This window comes from Bos javanicus, chromosome 2 (genome assembly GCF_032452875.1).
Source record: "Bos javanicus breed banteng chromosome 2, ARS-OSU_banteng_1.0, whole genome shotgun sequence".
Taxonomy (NCBI): domain Eukaryota; kingdom Metazoa; phylum Chordata; class Mammalia; order Artiodactyla; family Bovidae; genus Bos; species Bos javanicus.
In genome coordinates this window covers 132,948,802-132,971,831 of record NC_083869.1, presented here as the reverse complement: position 1 = coordinate 132,971,831, position 23,030 = coordinate 132,948,802, and the positions used below count along the sequence as shown (strand labels likewise).

Here is a 23,030-nt window from a genome sequence, read left to right as displayed (position 1 = left end):
AGATCACTCTAGTCATCCTGGGACCCAGAACCAAGACAGTGTGGACTTAATTTAATTCACGCCTTCGATCGACAGACTTTCATGGAGCATGGACAGCGGGCGGGCACTTTTGTGTGCTGGCAAACAGGACCACGCGGTCCTCAATCAGAACTGTTCCCTTCCCATCTCTCGCCTCCTGAACCACATGTGATAGTGAGAAACCGTTCATTCTCCAGTCATCGAGGAGGAGTGGGATTTGAGATGGGCACTCAGAGACCTGCTAAGCATTTTGGTTGTCGGCCCGCTCACCTCAACCGTCTTCAATTCCTTGATGGATTCCTTAACAAATCTAATCTTTAAAACCAACAGCCTCAGGAGGGAGACGTTCTTATCCTCCTGGGGGTACAGCCCAGGAGCAACTTCTTGGTTGCTTCACTACTGAGAGGAAACCAGCTCTCCGTGATCACAGGTGCTGGTTTCCCGTGATTGAAACGCACGCCCTCAGACGTGCGGGAAGAGGTTGAACCACACGCATCGATCGTCACACGATGGTGATGAAGGGCGTGGGTTGTGCAGTCAGGTTTCAAACCCTGTAAACTAGGCTTGGATCCTGCCTCTGCTGTGGTGGGCCACCAGCGTTCTCCAGGTGTCCAGTTATGCCCTGAGCTGGTCCCCCTAAGGAAAAATGATCCTTCTCTGCCCTGCTGAGCTGAGTGGCCCCATGACCCGCTTTGGCCAGGAGGGGGAAGGGATCTGTGTCACCTCCTGCTAAGACCCCTTCTGCTCTGACCCGAGACCAGCAACACTGTTGACCAAGATCACTCTGTCACCCTGGGACCAAGACAGAGTGGACTAAAGCCACAGCCAACCTGAAAGAAACGCACCTTTTTCTTGCTGTAAGCCGTTGAGACACGGAGGTCATTTGTTACTGCAGCAAAACCTAGCCTATCCTGGTGGACAGAGCCACTTACTAACCTCGGGATTAGGTACAAATAACTTGTCCTGTCTGAGTCTCCTCATTCATGAAGAGGGGATGATAATAGCCCTGAATTCCCAGGGGTACTGGGAGGGCGAAACGAGAGTGCACACAGGTGACTAGCACGCTGTAATCATTCCGTGTGTTTATTGCTCCCATCATTCTTTCCATGGTTGTGATAACTTCCTCAACACAGGCTGCAGATATACTTTGGCCCTGAACTGCTAGCACCATTTGGGGCAAAAGGGAAGGCTGGAAATGAGCTGCTTTCAGCAGAGTTCAAGGCCTGAGGAGGAATTCCAGCTGCTGGGGGAACATATGTGAGGAACACCCAGGGGCCACGAGCAACTGGCTCTGCGGACCAACCAGTAGTATCTGATTCAACAAACGCTGCAGAGTGTGGAAACACTCTGCAAACTGGGGGCAGAAAGGTCTCAGCCCAGCTCTGCCACAAGCTCACTGGCTCACCCGATTGTTCTGACCTTCAGTTTTCTCACTTCAGGACTGGAAATGATGATGGAGCCCCAGAAGGTGACCAACGCCAAGCAGGAGAATAAGAACCGTGACGGTCTGCCCCTGTTTCTCCCTCCCTCCCAGTTCCTCCTCTGCCTTGAGGATGGGGTGACCTCTCCAGCAGGACACTCAGGCCCCCTGTGACCTGGCCCCTGCCTTCTTCACAGCCTCATGGTTCATTAATTCCGAACTTACACTTTACCCTCCAGAAACACTAAAGTGCCTGCAGGCACGCCTCCTAAGCCTCAGTCCTGTGTTCCTGCTGCCCCTTGGCTGCCAAGGACCTTCTCACCTTCCTCTGTCTGGCTAAACATCACTGTCCGTTCCAGAGTCGTCTCCTCCAGGAAGCACACCCTGAGCCTCAAGGTTGCCTGACTGCCCCTACCCCAGACCTTCCTAACCCTCTGTGCTGTATTAGCCTGGAATTCTGGACCGTTGATTTTCAAAGGCTAGGCTCTGGATGAACCACATCAGGAGCCCCAGCGGGGAGGTGTTAAAAGCATGACTTCCTGGGTGAGAAAACTACTTGTAACAAGCTCTCTGGTTATGTCAAGTTTGAGAACCGCCGGGGTGAGCCTTTAGGACATAGATCAAACCTTTCCTGCCTCCACCCTCAGTAGCTGGCTCTGGGACTGGCACCTGGATGCGGCTCAGAAGATGTTCCTCAGAAAGAAAGATTTGGAGGTGAACATCTCAGTGCAGTGATCTATTCTCCCGCTCACTGTCCACGTCTATGAAAACCAGAGGGCACGTACATTTTGGCTAAAGAAAATATTTAGCCAGAGTTCAGGCCACTCACCATCAAGAATGAAGCTTCCGGGATATTAGAACAAATCCCAGGGAGGTCCCTGCCGGACTGAATTTAAACAAGAGGAGACACTGGCTGTGAGTTATATCTGCGATGCTTCCTATACTGGGAAGTGAGAATTCAGAGCACGACACTAAATCCATACGAAGCCTTGCTCCTCTTCCTGACTTTGCCTGCTGCTGAGGCACCATGGCCACCTCTGCCATCACAGAGCCCCTGGCCACACTCACGACCTGGGATGCTGGAAGTCACCTTGAGCTGGACTGCAGGTCAGCCTCCCAGAGACAGAAGCGAAAGTTGCTCAGTCGTGTCTGACTCTTTGCAACCCCATGCGCTATCAGTCCATGGGATACTCCAGGCCAGAATACAGGAGTGGGGAGCCCTTCCCTTCGCCAGGGGATCCCAGCTCTCCCGCACTGCCAGCGGATTCTTTACCAGCTGAGCTATCAGAGGCTGAAGCCAAACGCAGATTAGGGCTAAATCCCAGGCTGAAGTCACGGCTACCTTGTGAGGAGCAGACAACCACACTGCTCATCTCACGGCTCCACAGAGAAATCTCCCTCACGGCCGCTTTATCTCCCGTGAGAGGGGGTGCCTTCCCCTCTTCTGTCCTCATCGTCACCCTTCTCGTTTTTCCCAGAATTATTCATGACTGTGCTGGGTCTTTGTTGCTGCGAGCGGGCTTTCTCTAGTTTTGGAGAGTCGGGGGCTACTCTCCAGATGCGGGGCACAGCTTCTCACTGCAGTGGTTTCCCCTGCTGCGGACCCCAGGTGCGAGGTTCTAGGGGGCACTGGCTTCAGTAGCTCCAGCCCGTGGGCTCAGTGCTTGTAGCTCTCGGGCCCTGGAGGGGGCTCAGTGAGGCACACGGGCTTAGCTGCTCCGCTGCACGTGGGGTCTTCCCACACCGAGGACAGAACCCGTGTCCCCTGTGGTGGCACATGGATTCTTATCCACCGGACGACGAGGGAAGTCCACCCTTTTCTTTCTTTTTTTTTAAATCACTTTCTCCAGTCAATAGAGAGGGGGTGCTTATCTCTGGGGAGTCTGGAGACACATTCCGAGTAAAAGCTCAGACAACCCATAGAAGAATGATCTTTGCTGCCTTCTTCAGAACTAAGGAGGAAACTGGGGGTTCCCAGCCACGCCCGAAGGGGATGCAGTGAGTGACGTTCAGACTGGATAAGGAAGCTGAATCCGATCACCTGGGCACCCCTGGGCGAGTGACGTCACCCTCTGACCTTCTGTTTCTTCCTCTGCCAAAGCCTCAGGGGACTGCGGTGAAAATCCAATGAGATGGTATCTTGTACCGGCATCTAGAGAGCACTCAGTAAAGGTTAGATGTTGACCATGTTATTATGATGGGCTCAGTATCAACCTCCAGCCTGGCATTCGCTGTTTACTATGTGCCAGGGACTGTTCCAAGCTTTTGATAAGAATGAATGAATTTAATCCTCTGGACAGTCCTATGATGGAGATACGATCACTATCCCTGTGCTAGAGACAAGGAAGCTAAGGCATAGGGAAGTGAAGTCACCCAACCAGGAGGGGAAGCTCGGATGGCCACAGGGCTCAAAGAGGCCCCAAGAACAGAGGTGGGACATTGCACCCTGAACCCCGGCTGCAAAGGATCACCCCGGGGTGCCAGGAAGCTCACCTTACAGAAACACAAAACCTCAGGGTTAGAAGACACCTACACGCAATTCGATCCTCTTCTTGGACAGGTGAGAACATGGGTGCTGATGCCAGAGAGGGAAAGCCAGGGCCCAGGGCCACACAGACTTAGCAGCAGAGTCAGGGGACCAGGCTGCTTGGCTGACCAGTCCCTAGGCTTTCCCTGGGTCCCAGATTCTTCCACAGACCACAGATGGAACCCAGAGGTCACCAAAGTCCCTAAGATTTAGTTTCAAAAATGACACCTATGGAGTATTTTCCCAAGGAAATGGCCCCACAATGAAATAACAGCAATGTTGCTGCTTGGTCTCTAAGTTGAGTCCCTGTCTTTCACTATCTCCCAGAGCTTGCTCAAACTCATGTCCATTGAGTTGGTGATGCCATCCAATGAGATGAGATGCCATCTCATGCTCTGTTGTCCCCTTCTCCTCCTGCCTTCAATTTTTCCCAGCATCAGGGTCTTTTCCAATGAGTCAGCTCTTCACATCAGGTGGACAAAATATTGGAGCTTCAGCTTCAGCATCTGTCCTTCCAATGAATATTCAGGGTTGATTTCCTTTAGGATTGACTGGTTTGATCTCCTTACAGTCCAAGGGACTCCCAAGAGTCTTCTCCAACACCACAGTTCAAAAGCATCAATCTTTTGGTACGATAGCAAATGCTGATATTTATCACCTAGTAAGTCTGTGCAGAGCTTCCCAGGTGGTGCCAGTGGTAAAGAACCTGCCTGCCAGTGCAGGAGACGTAGGAGACATGGGTTCAGTCCCTGGGTCATGAAGATCCCCTGGAGGAGGAGGGCATGGCAACCTACTCTAATATTCTTGCCAGAAGAACCCCTATGGACAGAGGAGCCTGGCGGGCTACAGTCCATGGGGTCACAAAGAGTCAGACATGACTTGGCAACTGAACACAGACACACACAGCTCTGCAAGACCTGCTCGAAGCACCTTAGGTATAGAAACTTCATTTAAGCCCCACATGAACCTTTGAAGAGGGTGCTATTATTATCCCCATTTGCATGTGAGGAAACTGAGGCTCAGAGAAGTTAAGTAACTTGGCCAGGATCACACGGCTGATAAGTGGCAGAGATGGGCTCTGTTTCACTGTCCCTGATCTGGCATGACTGGTATTCTGGGAACAGAACCTCTGGGTAATATGTTTCTTTCTGACAACAGATTTCCAAACAATACTCAAGAGTTTCTTTCACTTCAAGGCATACTTGAAGTGGTACAAACGCCCAATATACCCAAAGGTGCTGGGCAGCCCTTGTGACTGTGGTCGCTGGGCTTGGTCCAGGTCTTTCTGTACTGACACAGCTCTGGGAGTCAAAACAAGGCTATTTGGGGTTATTTTGACAGATTAACTTTCCTTCTTTCTCAAGGAAACAACGCCCTCCCTTTGCCCTACAAACTTGGGTGGGGGGAGGGTGGATGCAGTTCTGAGCTTGGCTTCAAAGCTAAATTCTCAGTTTGGTTGAACTGGCACAGTCTGGCTGCTCAAAGAAACTCTTCGTGGCTGAACAAAACTCAAGGCTGGGAGATGTGCCTGGCTGCAAGGAGCATGCAGTTAGGCTGTGACTGGGACTGATCTATTACTCTGGGATTAGATCCTCTGTAGGGTGTTCGACAAAGAGCTGAGCTCTGGCCAAGTTTGCCAGGAAAATTTCCCTCGACATACACCTGACCATACAGAGAGAGCAAAGCCCATCAGCCTTGGCAGGCATGGGGACATGTGGGGAAGGTAAGGACTCCTGGGTATGGAACCGTTGCTGTGTGCCAGCCCTGGGCCAAGCACTTGATAATACAGTTGCATCTGTTTCCCACAACAACCTTAAGATGTTATTCTCATTCCTATACTACAGATAAGAATACTATGGCTTAGAGAAAGGGGGGCCGACCTGCCCAAGGTCAAAAGTAAACAGGGGTCAGAACCCAGGCCACTCTGACCCACGGACAAGGTGCCATATGAACTGAAGTGCAGGGGGGTGTCAAGACCACAGGCTGTTAAAGTCACAAACTCAGGGCTTCGAGCAATCATCCACTCAATCCCTGTCTCCTATAAATGAGGGTGGAGGCCAGAGAGGGAAAGTGACTTGCTAAAGTGTAACACAGCCAGTCAGGGCTGCACCGGGATTCTCCATTCAGGGTCTCCTAGGGTGGAAGTGGTAGACATCTCAGAAATCCACTGGAGTGGAAATACCAGATTCCAGGTAGGCGGGAGGAGGGGCAGACCGGACTGTGTTATCTGAGAAGTGGGAGGCCTCTATTCCCGATAGGCGGGGCCAGGGCCAGGGGTCCCTTACTCAGAGTCCTCCTCTTTGCTTTCCTTCAGGCTCTCGAGGAAGGTCTCTTCCAGGAGGTCAAGCTCCTCCAAGGGCGCTCGGAGGAGGGAGGCCATGTGGCAGATGAGGACGCGGGCCCGAGCATCGTAGCGGCCTCGAGAGAGAGAGAAAGAGGAGGGGTCAGTTCAGCTCCCAAGCACAGAGATGCTCACCGCAGTGCGATGCATGAGACCCGAACCCGAGACACGTCCCAGACTCAAGGCCCCCAGCCGGTGCATTTAACAGGAGCACAGCTTCCGGGGCAGAGCAGTGGGTAACTCACGACCCTGAATCAGAAGCAAGGTGGCGTTTTTCAGCAGTCAAATTAGCAAAGATTCCAATTTTCACATCCCAAAGCTGTTTAAGGAGGTTTTCGTGATGAAAACCAAATCCCATCCCACACTGACTACAAGGCCCCTGGCCCACTCCACGACCTCACCTTCTAGAATGTTCCTGCTACAGGGCCTTTGCTCTTGGGCTGTTTCCACCACTTGGGAGGCTCGTTCCCCTGATCTTATGGGGTGCCTCCTCCTCCTTCAAGTCTCTGTTCCAATGCCTCCTGTCCAGAGTGGCCCCCCTGACCCTGACACACATCCCTCGACCCTTCTGCCTTGTATTTCATTCCACATGGAGCTTGCCCAAGTCTGACATCATGGACACTTACTTTTGTTTTTCTCTCCCCAAGAAGTATAGAGCCTATATGTATAAACTCTGTGTGTTTGCTAGTCCCTAGGAGAGCACCCGGCATAAAGAATAAATGTTCGATTAATGACGCAGGTAGGGGTCATTTGCCTTCACTCAGGTAGAAGTTGTGAGAGTCATCTCACAAAGTTTCAAGCAGAGGACTCCGGGCCCACGAGGAGCCCTCTATGAACACTGCAGAACCGGCCTCCTCTGCTGGGCGTCTGCAATGCTGCATGGTAATTCTGCAGTCCTCCCTGGAGCGAGGGGCCTCGGAGCGAGCTGTGGTCTGGCAGCACGTGTCCCACCGCCCTCAGCTGCCTCCCTGCATGCGGATCTGGCTGCGTGCTGGGAGACGGACGCCGGCAGATCATGTCTTGGGGTTATTGATCCGCTGATGTTCCAAGAATAAGGGAGCTCCCTGCTCCCTCCTAGGGTCACAGACCATTGAACGTAGGTCATAATCGAGCTGTGGGAATTAATAAGCCTTGGCCATGGTGATTAATTGCTGGCGATGATAATCAGCTACTAATTCATACTCCATTTGTCAAGGTTGCCATGATTTAGTTCTGGAATATAGAGTGCCAGGTGCCAGGTGATTAAAACCTTCCAAGGTATTCCTGGGCAAGGGATTCTGGAATGTCAGCCTCGTGGAAGGGTCATTTCAAGGACCTTGACAGCCAGACTGTTGGGCTTGGAGCTGAGGCTCTACTTCACGCAGGTGGTGAGTGGTGGAGGAGGTGCGGAGGAATCCTGGGCTACCCAGGACAACTTGCCAGGCAACTAACTGACTCCTCAAGGGCCAATCCATCCCATCTCAATAAAGAGCCCGACCTGGGGCTCAGGCCAAAAGCCTGGGCAATGTTCTTGATTTTTCCTGTTGCCCTTCCCCTGACACCCAATCTACCAGCTAATACTGACAGCTGCCCCTCCAAAGCATATCCTGAGTCTGAGCACAGCTCCCCATCTCTGTTGTCATGGCCACTACGACAGCCACAGTGCTTCACCAGCCATCTCCCCGCTTTCTCATCTTTCACCCTTGCCCCCACACTTTGCTTGCCACAGAGCAGCTTGAAAGATAAAGTCACAAATGTGGGAGCTTCTCTTCCCCAGCTTGAAACTCCACAATGCACTTGGAATAAAACCCACGTTTTCCCCCACGGTCTGCACGGCTGTACACCATCTGACCACTTCCCACCACCCTCTCCCACCTCACTTTCTAGTGATCCCTATTTCACGCACCAGGGTTTGTCCCACCAAGAAGCCAAGCTCATTCCTGCCCCAGGGCCTCTGCACTTGTTCTAACTAGCAAACCCCCGATCTCAGAAGGTCTGGGGCACTCATGCCTAGAAGCAGCCACATGATGAAGACTCCTCCTGTGACCTCTGCAGGGGAGGAAACCAGCATCCACGGCGCTCCTAAAAAGGCCGGGAGCCACCGGACAGGCTTGCAATCGGGGCTGCTAATCCTCCCAGTTATGGAATTAAGAGACACCTGCTCCTTGGAAGGAAAGCTACGACAAACGTAGACAGCATATTAAAAAGCAGAGACACAACTGTACCGACAAAGGTCCGTCTAGTCAAGGCAAGGGTTTTTACGTAGTCATGTGTGGATGTGAGAGTTGGACCACAATGAAAGCTATAAGCACTGAAGAACTGATGCTTTTGAACTGCGGTGTTGGAGAAGACTCTTGAGAGTCCCTTGGACTGCAAGGACATCAAACCAGTCCATCCTAAAGGAAATCAGTCCTGAATATTCATTAGAAGGACTGAGGCTGAAGCTGAAGCTCCAGTACTTTGTCCACCTGATGCGAAGAACTGACTCTTTGGAAAAGACCCTGATGCTGGGTAAAGTCTGAAGGCAAAAGGGGAAGGGGGTGGTAGAGGAAGAGATGGCTGGATGGCATCACCGACTCGATGGACATGAATCTGAGTAAACTTCAGGAGATAGTGAAGGACAGGGAAGCCTGGCGTGTTGCAGTCCATGGGGCTGCAGAGTCAGACGTGACTTAGCGACTGAGTAACAACCACCACACCATCCCACACGTAGCCCTAGGCTATGGGCCACAGGCACACATACAAATGACCCAACACCCAGGCAGTCTATTCTTTGGAAAATCTTGGAGGGGAACACGAACTCTGCCCTGAGTGGAGCCGGAGTTAACACCAGCCTTCAACTGCTGGCAGCCCCAGTACCCACCCCAGTCTCCACCCTTGGAGTCCAACGGGTCCCTCTGGCCTAGATAGAGCAAGGGACAAGTCCAAAGTCACCCAGTGTGTTTGGACAGACCCAGGGTTAGAACTCACACCCCTGGGCTCCTTCTCTCACCTTTATCTCAACAGAGCAGCTACTGCACTTTGAACTTCACCGTCTAACACTGTGCTGTGCATTAAAGGATGAACAGCACCCATGAAGCCTGGCACTACATGCCAGGTGCACCCCAGGCACCATGATAAGCCCCACCTTCCCTACACAGCCACATGCACCTCCTTGGGGGTACAACCTCAGCAGTACAACCTCCATTGCCAGGCACTGAACCAGCCTCTGCACTCAATATGGCTCTGAGTTCGGGAGCTGGGGTGACCAGCCTGGGGTTGACCTCGCCTCTCCATGGAGAGCAGCAGCATCCCAGACATTTGGGAAGAGATCACTGCCAAGCCCTTCCCTTGGGGGCGGGGGGCTGCCCTCAAGACTAAAGGAAAGGAACTCAGGCAGTTGCCACACAGACTGGTGTTTGAATTTTCATCTGATTATCTTTATAGCTGAACGGCTTCGGACAAGTTTCTTGATCTGTCTAAGCCTCAGTTTCCTCGTCTGTACAATGGGGACAAGAATATCTTTTTAACCTGGCTTTTGTTGAGATGCAATGAGAAGACACATGTGATGGACCTGGCCAGCACCTAGGATGCAGGAAGTGGTCAAGTGTGAAAGTGTCAGTCGCTCAGTCGTGTCTGACTCTGCGACCCCATAGATTTTAACCCGCCAGGCTCCTCTGTCCATGGGATTCTTCAGGCAAGAGTACTGGGGTGGGTTGCCCTTCCCTTCTCCAGGGGATTTTTCCAATCCAGGGATCAAACATGGGTCTCCTGCACTGCAGGTGGATTCTTCACCATCTGAGCCACAGCATGACTCTACAAATTAGTCCTCAGATAAAGGTGGCTGGAAAGTGAAAGTGTTAGTCACTTAAGTCTTGTTCAACTCTTTGCCACCCCATGGACTGTGGTTGAGAAAGGGTGGCTGATAGTACCCTTTTTATGATAAATTGTCATGTTTCCTAGATGCTTAGATGCTAGGAAGCAAGGACTGCTGGGGTGAGGCTGTGAGCTGCTGAGTCAGCCTGGGGACCTGTCTCACCGCTCCCTTAGGGTCCGAGGGCACTCTCAGGCCACGTTCATACAACCACTTACCCAGCCCACTGCGCTGCCATCCCTCAATGGGCCAATTTTTCTTTTTTCTTTTGGGTTGTGCCATGTGGCTCGAGGGATCTTAGTTCTCCAACCAGGGATTGAACCTGGGTCCCAGCAATGAAAGTGCTGAGTCCTAACCACTGAACTGCCAGGGAATTCCCCCAACTCTTCTCTTCTTCTTTTCTATTTATTTATTTACTTGGCTGGGCTGAGTCTTAGCTGTGGCATCCGGCATATAGGAGTTTCCTTGATCAGGGATCGAACCCGGTCCCCCTACATTGGGAGTGTGGAGTCCTAGCCACTGGACGACCAGGGAAGGCCTCCCCCTAACTTTTCTAATTGTACATGTTATATAGCATTTGAAATATTAATACCCAGTTTCACCCTCAGTGAATTCTTTTTCATACAAAGAAAGCACACCTACCTCCAGTCCCATGCCCCCCGGGGCCCCCACACTGGGTGCTGGACTGACTTACAAGTCAGGGTGTTCACATTGGTGGGGAGAGCATGGCTGGAGGGGTGGGGCTTCTAGATGCACCCCGACTCAGGGCAGGACTTGACCTCAGATGGTTCCGGGTATGACTCCTGCCTTTTGCGGCTTGTTCTGGGGGGACAATGAAGGACACTCAGGTGGTAACAAGCGTAGTTCAAGGCCAGTGGTCATGGGAGCCAAGGGGCCTCTTCCGAAACCCTCCTCCAGCTCCGCCTTCTTAGGTGCCGCCCTGTCTGGCCGCTCCTCAGGACCCTGCCTCTCGGGGTGCTCGCTCTTGGTTCTGGCCTCATCAAATCCCCTTAAAGGCAGCTGTAACGATGAGGGTTCTATCATTTCATCTCCTCGTTGGAAGGAGAACACCAGTCAAGAGTGCATGGTGGGGAACTTCCCTGGCGGGTCCAGTGGTTAAGACTCCAAGGTTCCACTGCTGGGGGCATGGGTTTGATCCTGGGTTGGGGAACTAAGATCCCACATGCGCATGGCCGAAGATAAGAGTAGACTCTGGCCTGCCCTCCTTCTCCCCAGTGGTGTGACCTCAGGCAGCTGATTTCCCTTGCTGGGCCACCGTGGCCTCGTCAGCACAACGAGGGGACAGGGGACAGCATCAACCTCCCAGTGCTGTTGAGGGGCTGAAACAAATCATAAAAGCACTCTGCTCAGGGCTGGCACACAGTAGGCACTCCATGAGCATCTGCCCCAGGGAGGATTCCTCCCAGAGCCCAGCAGAGGGCCTGGCACACGCAGTGGGGCTCAGTTCTTACTGGCTGAATGCGTCAATCAGTTCAATACCGATAACAAGCTTGCCGAGTCTTAAGGATCCTGATGGAGACTCAGGCCACCAGGTGACAATGTGTGCGTTCCACCACGATCGAAGACGACCTCTCAGGCTTTTCTGATTCATCGGCGAGGTAGGCTTTGCAATTTAGTCATAAAGACCGGGTCAGAAAGCAGAGCCGGGCTTGCGGTGAAGGTGGTTCTGTCTCCTGCAGCTGCACCTCCTTGGGTCCCATCGCCCGGAGCCAAAGCTATCTTTGGATTCAGGGTACAGAGGGCGAGAACCATGATTCAGCTACGTCTCTGGCTCATAATTCACCATGAGACTCACTGCCTTAAATGGAATTTGAAACTTATTTTGAAATTTCACCTCTGGTTACCTAACCTCCTGAGCCTAATTTCCTCCCAGTGGAGATAACAGTTATCTATTCTAGCAGTTGATCTAAGGATTATATATTATTACACAGTCATTCACCATCTGTGCTACATGACCCAGAGCAACTGGGTAACTTTTATCTATTTATTTGTGTAGGCTGCGTCTCACCTTAGTTGTGGCAATCAGGGTCTCTGAGGCATCACGTGGTCTCTCCAGTTGCGGTGTGTGGGCTCGGTCGCCCTGCAGCATGCGGGATCTTAGTTCCCAGACTAGGGATTGGACCCACGTGTCCTCCATTGCAAGGCAGGTTCTTCACCACTGGACCACCAGGGCAGTTCCTAGGTCACTTATGAAGACCACCAACTGCTAGTAACCCAGCCCCACCTGGCCACACTGTGGGTCCTGGACCAATGGTTCTCCACTGGGGACGTTTTTGTGCCCTGCAGCCCCATCCCAAGAACATCTGGTAAAGTATGGAAGCATTTCTGGTTGTCCCAAGTCAGGGAGGGCTACTGGCATCTGGTGAAAAGAGGCCAGGCAGGTGGCTAAATCTCCCAGAAGGCACCGCGGGGCCCCACCACAAAGAATTATCCCGTCCCCAATGTCTGCACTGTGAAAACACGGTTTAGGGAGCTCAGGTTCAGTTTAACCGTCAACATATGAAAGGCTTATTTTTCCAGCTAGGCAGGCCAGAGGCTTCGTGGGTTGTTAATGGGTGAGGAGAAGAAAATGGTTGGTGTGCAAAGAAATTCCACCCTACTGCTGCCAAGACGGCCATCGTTCCGTGACTAAGATCCCAACATCGTCAGTAAAAGGTCAACCTTCCAGGAAGTTCTGAGACCTGCAGCTCTTCATGTTGATTTCCTGGGCTGATTCCAGGACTAACCACCGTGCCTCACACCCAGAGAAACGCAGCCACACAGACAGACAGCTTTCTTCTGTGCTGTGCGACCTACCCGCTCAGTCTCCGCAGAAAACGATGGCTTAACCCTACCGTCCAGACAAACCGCCTTGCTAGTGCCTACGCTTGCGCTCTAGGGAAAGACCATCCATTCTTCCTTCTGTCCATCCATTCAACCATCCCTCCATCCATCCAACAAACACTAAATGCCCACCATCTGTCCTCCAGCGTTGCAGACCCTGGGAAACAACAGTGAAGAAGCCAGACAGGAGCCCTGCCCTCACGGAGCTTATGAGATAGGCCTCGAACCACTGGCCCAGCTATGACACCGACCTTCTCCTTACAAGACCCTTGACTGTGTTCTTAGGACCAAAGACAGCTTTGTTTTGCTTTGAAGTAGCATTGAGCTCTTGCCTCTTCGTACTTGAAACTGAAGTTCAGAGAAGTGACTGGACATCACAAGTGTCTCGGAGACAGGATGAGAGTACAGGTTTCCTAGTTCCCAGGAGTTTCCCATTTCCCCGCGGCCACCGCGGCCCTGCAGCACTCAGGGGCTGCGTCCTGAGCGCCAGCTCTGTTCTCAGCACTTGACCTGGGTTATTCCACTCAGTCCTCACCACCGCCCTTCGAGGTAAAGAGTACTGTGGCTCCCATTTGATGCCCAAGGAAACGGAGGCAGAGACGTTCAGCAACTTGCGATGAATTTTAACACCAGGCAGGCAGATCCCCCAGTGCTCCCAGTTCTTGGTCCTTCGGTTCAGTTCAGTCGCTCAGTCATGTCCAACCCTTTGCAACCCCATGGACTGCAGCACGCCAGGCCTCCCTGTCCATCACCACCTCCCGGAGCTTACTCAAACTCATGTCCATTGAGTCGTGATGCCATCCAGCCATCTCATCCTCTGCCGTCTTGGTCCTTGGTTCTTCATTAATAAGGACAGAGTTGGACGTGACAACAGTAGCCGCTCCCACTCTGGGTATCATCTTCTCAACTACAGGCTTCCGCTGTACCCTGATGGCACTTTGCAGACAATGTGTTGTTTCGTTTGTTTGTTTTTCACACACTGAAGGTCCATGGCAACCCTGCATCCCGCGTCTATCAGTGCCATTTTTTTCCAACAGCATTTTAAAATTAAAGTTTGTCCCCTGGATTTTTCAGTTCAGTTCAGTCGCTCAGTCGTGTCCGGTTCTTTGTGACCCCCTTTTAGACATGGTGTTATTATACACATAACGGGCTACAGCGTAGTGTAAATATAACTTTAGATGCACTGAAAAACCACACATGGTCACGTGACTTGCTTTACTGTGGGGGCTGGAACGGAACCTGCCATCTCTCCGGGGCCCACCGGTGTCCGACGAGGGCCATCTGGATGGTTTGAGGGGCTACCTACCTCTGCCTTCTGGGGAACTTTCAAGCCCTTCCACCAGCTCCCACTGGGGGTCCTGGTGTGTCACTGACCGTGCTCCTATTTGTAGATGCCAGCATCTGGAGGGGCTTTGAGACAAACCAAGGGGACCCCTCAGATGCTGCCAGAGACTGGTATTCTTTAGACATGCATGCTCAGTCACGGAATCGTGTCTGACTCTTTGTGACCCCACGGACCTCTCTGTCCATGGGATTTTCCAGGTAAGAATACTGGAGTGGGTTGCCATTTCCTCCTCCAGGGGACCTTCCTGACCCAGGGATTGAATCTGCATCTCCTGAGTCTCCTGCCTTCGCAGGCAGATTCTCTACTGCTGCGCCACCTGGGAAGCCGGCTTAGACATGAGGGATTATTATATTCCTGTGGGGATGCCTCTGCATCCCTCCAACTCCCACGGGTAAAATCTGAGAAGGTTTTTGTTAACAGCACTTATTTTAGAATGTTGGCTCTGCCACTTAACAGCTTAGACCTGTTCCTTTACCTCTCTGAGCCTCAGTTTGCTGATCTGTGAAGTGGGACTGTCTACATGAAAGGATGGAGATAAGGATGCTGTGTTTGACAAGGGCCAGGGGCAGTCACCAGCATGAGCAGGTGCTTAGCAAGTGGGGGGATTCTCCAGAGAAATTTAACAGGCAATGCCAGTCTGAAACTCCAATACTTTGGCCACCTGATGCAAAGAAATGACTCATTTGAAAAGACCTTGATGCTGGGAAAGATTGAAGGCAGGAGGAGAAGGGGACAACAGAGAATGAGATGGCTAGATGGCATCACCGACTCAATGGACATGAGTCTGAGTAAACTCTGGGAGTTGGTGATGGACAGGGAGGCCTGGCATGCTGCAGTCCATGAGGTCACAAAGAGTTGGACACGACTGAGCGACTGAACTGAACTGAATGCCAGTTTAGAGGCTGCCTACGAGAACGCCCCCGGGAGGACATGAAGTACCAGACGGTGATATTACACACAGGCCATTTCAAACCCACTCTAACTATTGTGTGAGAGCCAGGCCAAGGGCACCCACACCCACACCCACCACAGCAAAGGGTGGTAAGTTAAGGTGTCCTGGGGTGCTCATGGGCGCTCAGAAGGGTTGTGATTGGCAGGTGCGGGCAGGTGGCGGGCTAGGATACACATGGCTCTGGGAGACGGAAGGGAGAGTCTGGCACACACAGGAGCTGCTTCCCCCGTGATAAGGCCATGGGACAGAGGGCTGGCCCAGGAGGCTGGAGACCTGGTTCCTACCAGAAGGCCACCTGCCACCGTGTGCTGCCGGGAAAGCCCCTTCCCGTCTCTGGGCCCCAGTCGCTCCTCCTGGAAATATGAGTCTCACCCAAGAGGACCCTGACCTGCAAGATGGGAACAAAGCCCGCCAGGACCCCTCAGGGGGCAGGGAGGACTCCAAGTCTGCACAGCCCCCGGCAGCCGTCTGGCCTCCCAGCAAGTGCCCGGACCCAGCGCTTTGTCATTACCATGATGATCACGTGAGAGTGTGTGTGTGTGTGCTGACCGGCTACCCTGCTCTCCCGAAACCCGTGCCCCAGACCTCTGGGCAAACCACCTCTCATTCTAAGACCATCCAGGACGATTGAATATTCCCTCATTTCAGTTTGCAGAAATAAAAGGGATTCTGCTGAGGATTCTCAGACCAGCTCCACCACATCCTCAGACCACAGCTTAGCCACGTGGCCTCATCGGCTAAACCTGCACTCCCAACACAGGGGGCCCACGTTCCATCCTTGGTTGGGGAACTAGATCCTGTATGCTGCAACTAAGAAGCCCTCGTGCAGCAAAGATCCTGAGAGCCCCAAGTAAGACCCAGTGCTGTGCTGTGCTCAGTCGTGTCTGACTCTTTGCGACCGCCAGGCTCCTCTGTTCCTGGGGATTCTCCAGGCAGGGATACTGGAGTGGGTTGTCATACCCTCCTCTAGGGGATCTTCGCGACCCAAGAATTGAACCCACGTCTCCCAGTGCAGCCAAAATAAATAAACAATCTTTTTTTTTTTTTTTTAAAGGAAGACGTGTTACTTCAGGCTGTGCCCGCCTAAAAGCAGGGGCTGGGCCAGATCACCCTTGCGTGATCCGCATTCAGCTCTGAGATACAGAATTAAAATTTATGCGTGGCTGGAAAAGGGCCACGCTGGGGTTTGAGCCTCAGAGCTGCGCTTCTCAGACTGTAAACTCCACGGGAACCGCCTGGGACCCTGTGAACGTGCAGAGCTCACTGGGCTCCGGCCCCCGTGACCCTCCTCTGAGCGCTCTCTCCTGCCAACGCTCCTGCGTGTGCTATGCCTACTCGTGAAATCCTGTTCTTCTTCCTCCTCTTCTTACCCCTCCAATCCCCCACGAGCCAGAGGTTCGGTGGAGACTCGGGGAAACTTCTGTTTATAAAAAGTGTTTATTTATTTGGCTGAGTTGGTTTTAGCTGTGGTACGTGGGATCTTTCCTTGTGGTGTGCAGGCTTGCTAGCTATGGCGAGTGGGCTTAGCTGCCCTGTGGCATGTGGGATCTTAGTTCCCTGACGGGGGATTGAACACGTGTCCCCTGCATTGCAAGGCCGATTCTTAACCCCTGGACCACCAGGGAAGTCCCTAAAACTTCCCTTTATTACACGGTACAGAGGCTGTTGGAATGTCATTTTCAATTCTGTGTTCCTTCTCCCTGATGTCAGCAGAACAGACCTTGGAGGGCAAGAGCCAGGCTCCAGAGCTACTGAGAAGGTTAGACTGGGGGTGCGGTAAGGAATCAGTAAAACCGCAAGGAGCATCACGCTGCTGGCGCTTGGTGTGAATGGAGAGCTCCCCGGCCCCCCAGCGCTACTGGCTTCCCTTCCCTTTCTCGCTCTGAAAAGGCCACGAGCATGGGACCACAGAGGCAACACCTAACCCTGGCTTCCCTGGCTGAGGGGGAGACACGTGCCCACAATTTACAGAACTTAGGAACTATCAACTCACCATCCTTGAGTGAGAAGCTCAGAAGATCCTGAGGGAAAAGTAACAGGAATTAGCGATAGGTTGATATGTAACCAGCCTGCTCACTGGACATACATTTACTGACTCTTAACAATAAGTGGGAAAACAAGGCAGACAAAATACCTTTGCCCTGCATTTGAGTGGCAAGGCAGACCAACAAGCCAGCACATAACCAAACAAATGCATGAGAACTTCAGGGAGTCAGATGAAGGAGGGCAAGGGCTGTTTTAAATCTGCTCTGCTGGCACCGAGAGCCCGGGTCAAGCGTCTGCCTGCTTCAAATGCACACGGAGCAGGTGAGTGACACACCCAAGGGCACACAGCAAAGCTGATGCTTCTGAAAAGAGGCACCGCAGCTTAACGGCTAGGAACATGGGCTTCTGAGTCAGATGGCAAGCTTCAAATCCGCTGTGTGACCTCGAACAAGTTACTAAACGTCTCTGTGCCTCAGTGTTCTCATCTATAAAATGGGGATGATCACTTTACCTACCTCATAAAATTGCTCTGAGAATTAAATCAGTTCATATGAGTAAAGATGCTAGCATATAAGAAGCAATGTTTAAGTAATAAATCAATAGTAAATATTCGATAATGATAATTCAACACTAGCTACAATCATCGTATCATCAGATATTATGATGCAATATTTAACCTTTCAACTCCCCCCACACAGCTAGAAGTGATATTCAGGCTGACTTTGAGAGGAAGCTGTCTGCTTTCCCCAGCAGCTGCTACCTGGGCAGTGGGTGTACCTGAGTGATCACCAGTGGGTCATCCTTCAAGACGGGGTCCTTCAACAAAACCTCAGCAAACACGTCTGCTCCTTCGCCTCCCAGACCACTGGCAAAAGCAGTCATGGTAGGCAAGACGGCTTCAGACAGGTCCAGCCACTTCACCAGGCCAGCCACAAAGTCTGTGCAGAAGGATCTGAAAGACAAACACAGCTGAGACCCTGGACCATGCAACTCACAAGACGAGACATGTTAAGGGATGTGAAGAGCTGGCATCTACAAAAAACCATGGCAACTGTGGCCCATGGAATATAGCGAGAGAGCCAAACCTGATTTCAGGAGAGCGGATCTGAGCTTACTCCACCAAAACTTTAACCACAAGGAGCTGATAAACCATAGGAATGAGGGCCATGAGCAGTTAGTTACTGACAAACACCCTGAGCCCAGCCTGCCCTGAGGGCTGTGAAATAAAAAATGAGCAAGACGGATCTTGGATAAGAAGCTCATCGAGGGGTAGAGACCCAGACGGAACTAACTAGTCTAGCGCCATGGGACACACTAGGACAGAGGCAGGAATCCAGCCCTGATGAGTCCAGAGAGGGGGCCCCGAATCCACCTGGGAGGCGAGGGGTGGCGACCAGAAAAGGCTTCCTGCAGATGTGGTGACCTCCTGCTATTGGAAACAGCCACAGACATGCTTTCTAGAAACACGCTGGCCGCCGCAGAAGTTGACAAAGTATGGAGGAAGTTATGCAACCATTACCGTGGGGTCTCTGTCCATAGTGAGTATCTGAGCTGAGTCCCACAGGGGTCCCTGGGTGGGGGATGGATGGGGTACTCCAGGGCAGAAGGGACCCCAGGAGATGCAGGAAGCCCATGGCATCTTGGGGGGACTTCTCTGGTGACTCAGATGGTAAAGAATCTGCTTGCAATGCAGGAGACCCAGGTTTGATCCCTGGGTGGGGAAGATTCCCTGGAGAAGAGAATGGCAATCCATTCCAGTATTCTTGCCTGGAGAATTCCACGGACAGAGGAGCCTGGCAGGCTACAGTCCGTGGGGTCACAAAGAGTCAGACACAACTGAGTGACTGACACTTTTTCACTTTCGTGGCATCTTGGGGACCCTGGCAGAGCCCACATCAGGCTTTGATTCAAAGCTACCACTGGGATGTGGAGCAGGAGAGTCAGCCAGGAGGTGATTAGGCAAGTTCCGAGAAAAGGTTTCCCAGAAACAAGGTGAGCTTCCTGGTCATGGGGGTGACCTTAGGAGGCTCTCCGCTGGCATCGCTTGGCTCTGGTCTCCACGGATCCCAGGCAGCGCACCCAACCCATTCCTCAGAGCCGCTGCTGCCAAAGCCCAAGCAGAGAGATCTCTGCAGGCTGGGCCCGTGCCGTGGGTGCAGGACTCGGGTTCAAATCCTGGGAACACCACCGTTTTGGTCCAGGTCTCCAGGAAGTAGCTCTGAAATGATTACTGGGAGTCCCTCGGGGTCAACACCTGTGGATGGGCAGGGAGGATGAAGAACTTGGTGGGCGGGAGGGAGCTGAGATCCAGTCTCAACAGAAGTCTCAGCTGATCCTGTGGGGAGATCTGAAGATGGGGTGACCCCTGAGAGATGTCCCCCAGTGGGGCGAGAGGGCTGGGCCTTCATACCCTCACATTAGAGAGTCATCGGACAACAGATGCCCCAGGAAGGGGGCAGAACCCTGGGCAGGGTGGCTCTCTGCAGCTAAGGCAGGCCCAGCCCACGTGGGTGGCCCCCTCCGCGGTCGGTGGAAACGTCCTTCACTGCTGAGCGAGGCTGTGAAAGTACCTTGACCTCTCTGTGCCTCGGTTTCCTTACCTGAAAACGGGTGTAAGAGACTGACTTCATAGAACTGCTTGAGGATTAAATGAGAAGCTACATATGAAGCACCCCAAGCAAGGCTTGGCACGCGGTAGACAATTAATGTTGGTTAGCATCACTATTTACATTTTTTTAAACATATTTATTCATTTGGCTGCACTGGGTCTTAGCTGCAGCGTGTGGGATCTAGCTCCCTGACCAGGGGTTGAACCTGAGCCCCCTGCATTGGGAGCGCCGAGTCTTAGCCCTGGACCACCAGGGAAGTCCCAGCATCACCATTTTATTTACAAGGTGACCAAGGGAGGTAGTGAAGAGGGCTGAGCTGGGCTCTGAAACCTGACCCCTGGGAGAGTGCTGGCCCCTCGGTGCCTGGCTTCACAGCCTCCCTCACTTCTCTCAGCTTCATTTTCCTCTGTTGTAAAGTGAAGATGATAACAGGGCTGCTTCAGAGATTGGCCAGAAAGATTAAATCACAAGATAAAAGCACCCGGCACACGATAACCCTCCATAAATGTTAGCTACCGCTGTTACAGTTACTATGATTTGCCCCGCTGGAATTACTGGAATTACCCTGGGGTGACGTGTGGGTGTGAGTGGGGGGCAGGGATGACTAAGTGGATCCAGTGTCATTTCTGTGTCAACATGTATGCAGAAAGGGCTCGGGGCTGAGGGCAGCGGCGTGGCTGGGCCCTACGTCCACGGATGCAGAGAAGCGCTGCATCTCACGCGTGGAAGGGTGAAGAGCATGAACTCTGATCAAATCCAGCTTTGCCGTGAGCTGTGTGATCTTGGGCAAGTTACTCAGCCTCTCTGTGCCTTGGAAACACCGGCGAGAAGGATGAAACCTACTTCATAGGGTTGTCGAAAGGATTAGCCAAGTTAACAGGTGTAACGTGCTCAGAACAAAACTGGCAGGTGTAAAGCCTTATACAGGTGTTTCTTTGGATAAACGAATGAGAACATATACAATGGGCCAGTGTGGCAATCTATTAAACGAGGAAACAGCACTGCAGAATGGCGGGGTCTTGGTAATGCTTCTGATGTGGTTGGTGAAGAATACTGGGGTGGGTAGTCATTCCCTTCTCCAGAGGATCTTTCTGACCCAGGGACTGAACTCGGGTCTCCTGCATTGCAGGCAGACTCTTTACCATCTGAGCCACCAGGGAAGCCCCAGTCAAAACATATGACAGTCAATGGCAATGAGAATCCATGGCGACCACAGAGCAACTAGCCACCAGCCCCTGTGCTAGCTGCTCCATACCCATGGGCTCGCTGACTTCTGGATACAGCCCCACAAGGGCGGGAAGCACTATTTTTACCTTCATTCGAGAAACAAGGATGATACTCAGACCCACAGAGGTGACAGCTCCAGGGTCCAAGCCGCCAAGTCTCGGATTCCAGAGGCCATGCTGAACCACTACAGAGACCGCCCCCTTCCCAAGTATGTTTTGGGTCTTAAGACGACCGAGATCAACCACGTGGAAAGGGCTGCTCATGCTGCGCTGCAGCACAGAAGCCCACTCCAGTGTTCCTGCCTGGAGAACCCAGGGACAGAGGAGCCTGGCGGGCTACGCAGGATCACAAAGAGCTGGACAGGACCCAAGTGACTTAACACGCACACACACTCAACTTTCAGGAAGGAAACACCCCCAAGGCAAATGCTTCGGGCTCAGCCACAGCCACGGGCGCTCACGACCAGATGTGGATTTGGGGGGGGGCACACAGAACAATGGCTTCTCCCTGCGCCCCGCCAGGTGGAGGTGGTGCCCAGCACAGGCCTGGCACACAGTTCAGGTTCATAAACATTTCTTTATGTGGACAAAGTGAGCAAAGCTCTTCCCCTGCATATCTACCGGCTTATCAGGTAGGGATTTACCAGATTGGGGCAGCTTCTGGAAAGATAAGAGCTTCCTAAGTATGGAATCAAGATTGCTGGGAGAAATATCAATAACCTCAGATATGCAGATGACACCACCCTTACGGCAGAAAGTGAAAAGGAACTAAAAAGCCTCTTGATGAAAGTGAAAGAGGAGAGTGAAAAAGTTGGCTTAAAGCTCAACATTCAGAAAACGAAGATCATGGCATCCGGTCCCACCACTTCATGGGAAATAGATGGGGAAACAGTGGAAACAGTGTCAGACTTTATTTTGGGGGGCTCCAAAATCACTGCAGATGGTGATTGCGGCCATGAAATTAAAAGACGCTTACTCCTTGGAAGGAAAGTTATGACCAACCTAGATAGCATATTGAAAAGCAGAGACATTACTTTGCCAACAAAGGTCCGTCTAGTCAAGGTGATAGTTTGTCCAGTGGTCATGTATGGATGTGAGAGTTGGACTGTGAAGAAAGCTGAGCGCTGAAGAATTGATGCTTTTGAACTGTGGTGTTGGAGAAGACTCTTGAGAGTCCCTTGGACTGCAAGGAGATCCAACCAGTCCATTCTAAAGGAGATCAGTCCTGAGTGTTCTTTGGAAGGAATGATGCTAAAGCTGAAACTCCAGTCCTTTGGCCACCTCATGCGAAGAGTTGACTCATTGGAAAAGACTCTGATGCTGGGAGGGATTGGGGGCAGGAGGAGAAGGGGACGACAGAGGATGAGATGGCTGGATGGCATCACTGACTCGATGGACGTGGGTTTGGGTGGACTCCGGGAGTTGGTGATGGACAGGGAGGCCTGGCGTGCTGCGATTCATGGGGTCGCAAAGAGTCGGACACGACTGAGCGACTGAACGGAACGGAACTGAAGTATGGCACAGGTATGGGTTGGAGCAGGCAGAGAGCGGGACCCTTGCAGGAGTTGGACCCTCGCTTGCTCAGGAACAGAACACCCAACGAGATAAATTCTAATCTCCAGAAAGAAGGAAAGAAAGGAAGAAACCAGGACTTCCCTGGTGGCTCAGACAGTAAAGGTCTGCTTACAATGCGGGAGACCAGAGTTCAATCCTGGGTTGGGAAGATCTCCTGAAGAAGGAAATGGCAACGCACTCCAGTACTCTGGCCTAGAAAATCCCATGGATGGAGGAACCTGGCAGGCTACAGTCCATGGGGCTGCAAAGAGCTGGACACGACTGAGCAACTTCACTTTCTTTACTTTCTGTGCCAGGCTCTGCAGCGGCCATCCACACATTCCTTCCCCAGGACCACCCTCTCTGATGGATGGCT

General features: G+C 52.3%; 1 protein-coding gene across 9 annotated transcripts in view; it reads right to left on the bottom strand.

Moving 5' to 3' along the window:
- TMCO4 (transmembrane and coiled-coil domains 4) overlaps positions 1-23,030 on the bottom strand; it is a 105,691-nt gene that overhangs the window by 57,021 nt on the left and 25,640 nt on the right. For all 9 annotated transcript variants that reach the window (XM_061394785.1, XM_061394815.1, XM_061394806.1 and 6 more), the window contains 3 exons: positions 18,043-18,217; positions 17,273-17,300; positions 6,251-6,383 (listed from right to left, as the gene is read on the bottom strand). In XM_061394785.1, coding sequence (XP_061250769.1) covers positions 6,251-6,383; positions 17,273-17,300; positions 18,043-18,217 — 336 coding nt within the window. The remainder of the gene's footprint in view (positions 1-6,250; positions 6,384-17,272; positions 17,301-18,042; positions 18,218-23,030) is intronic.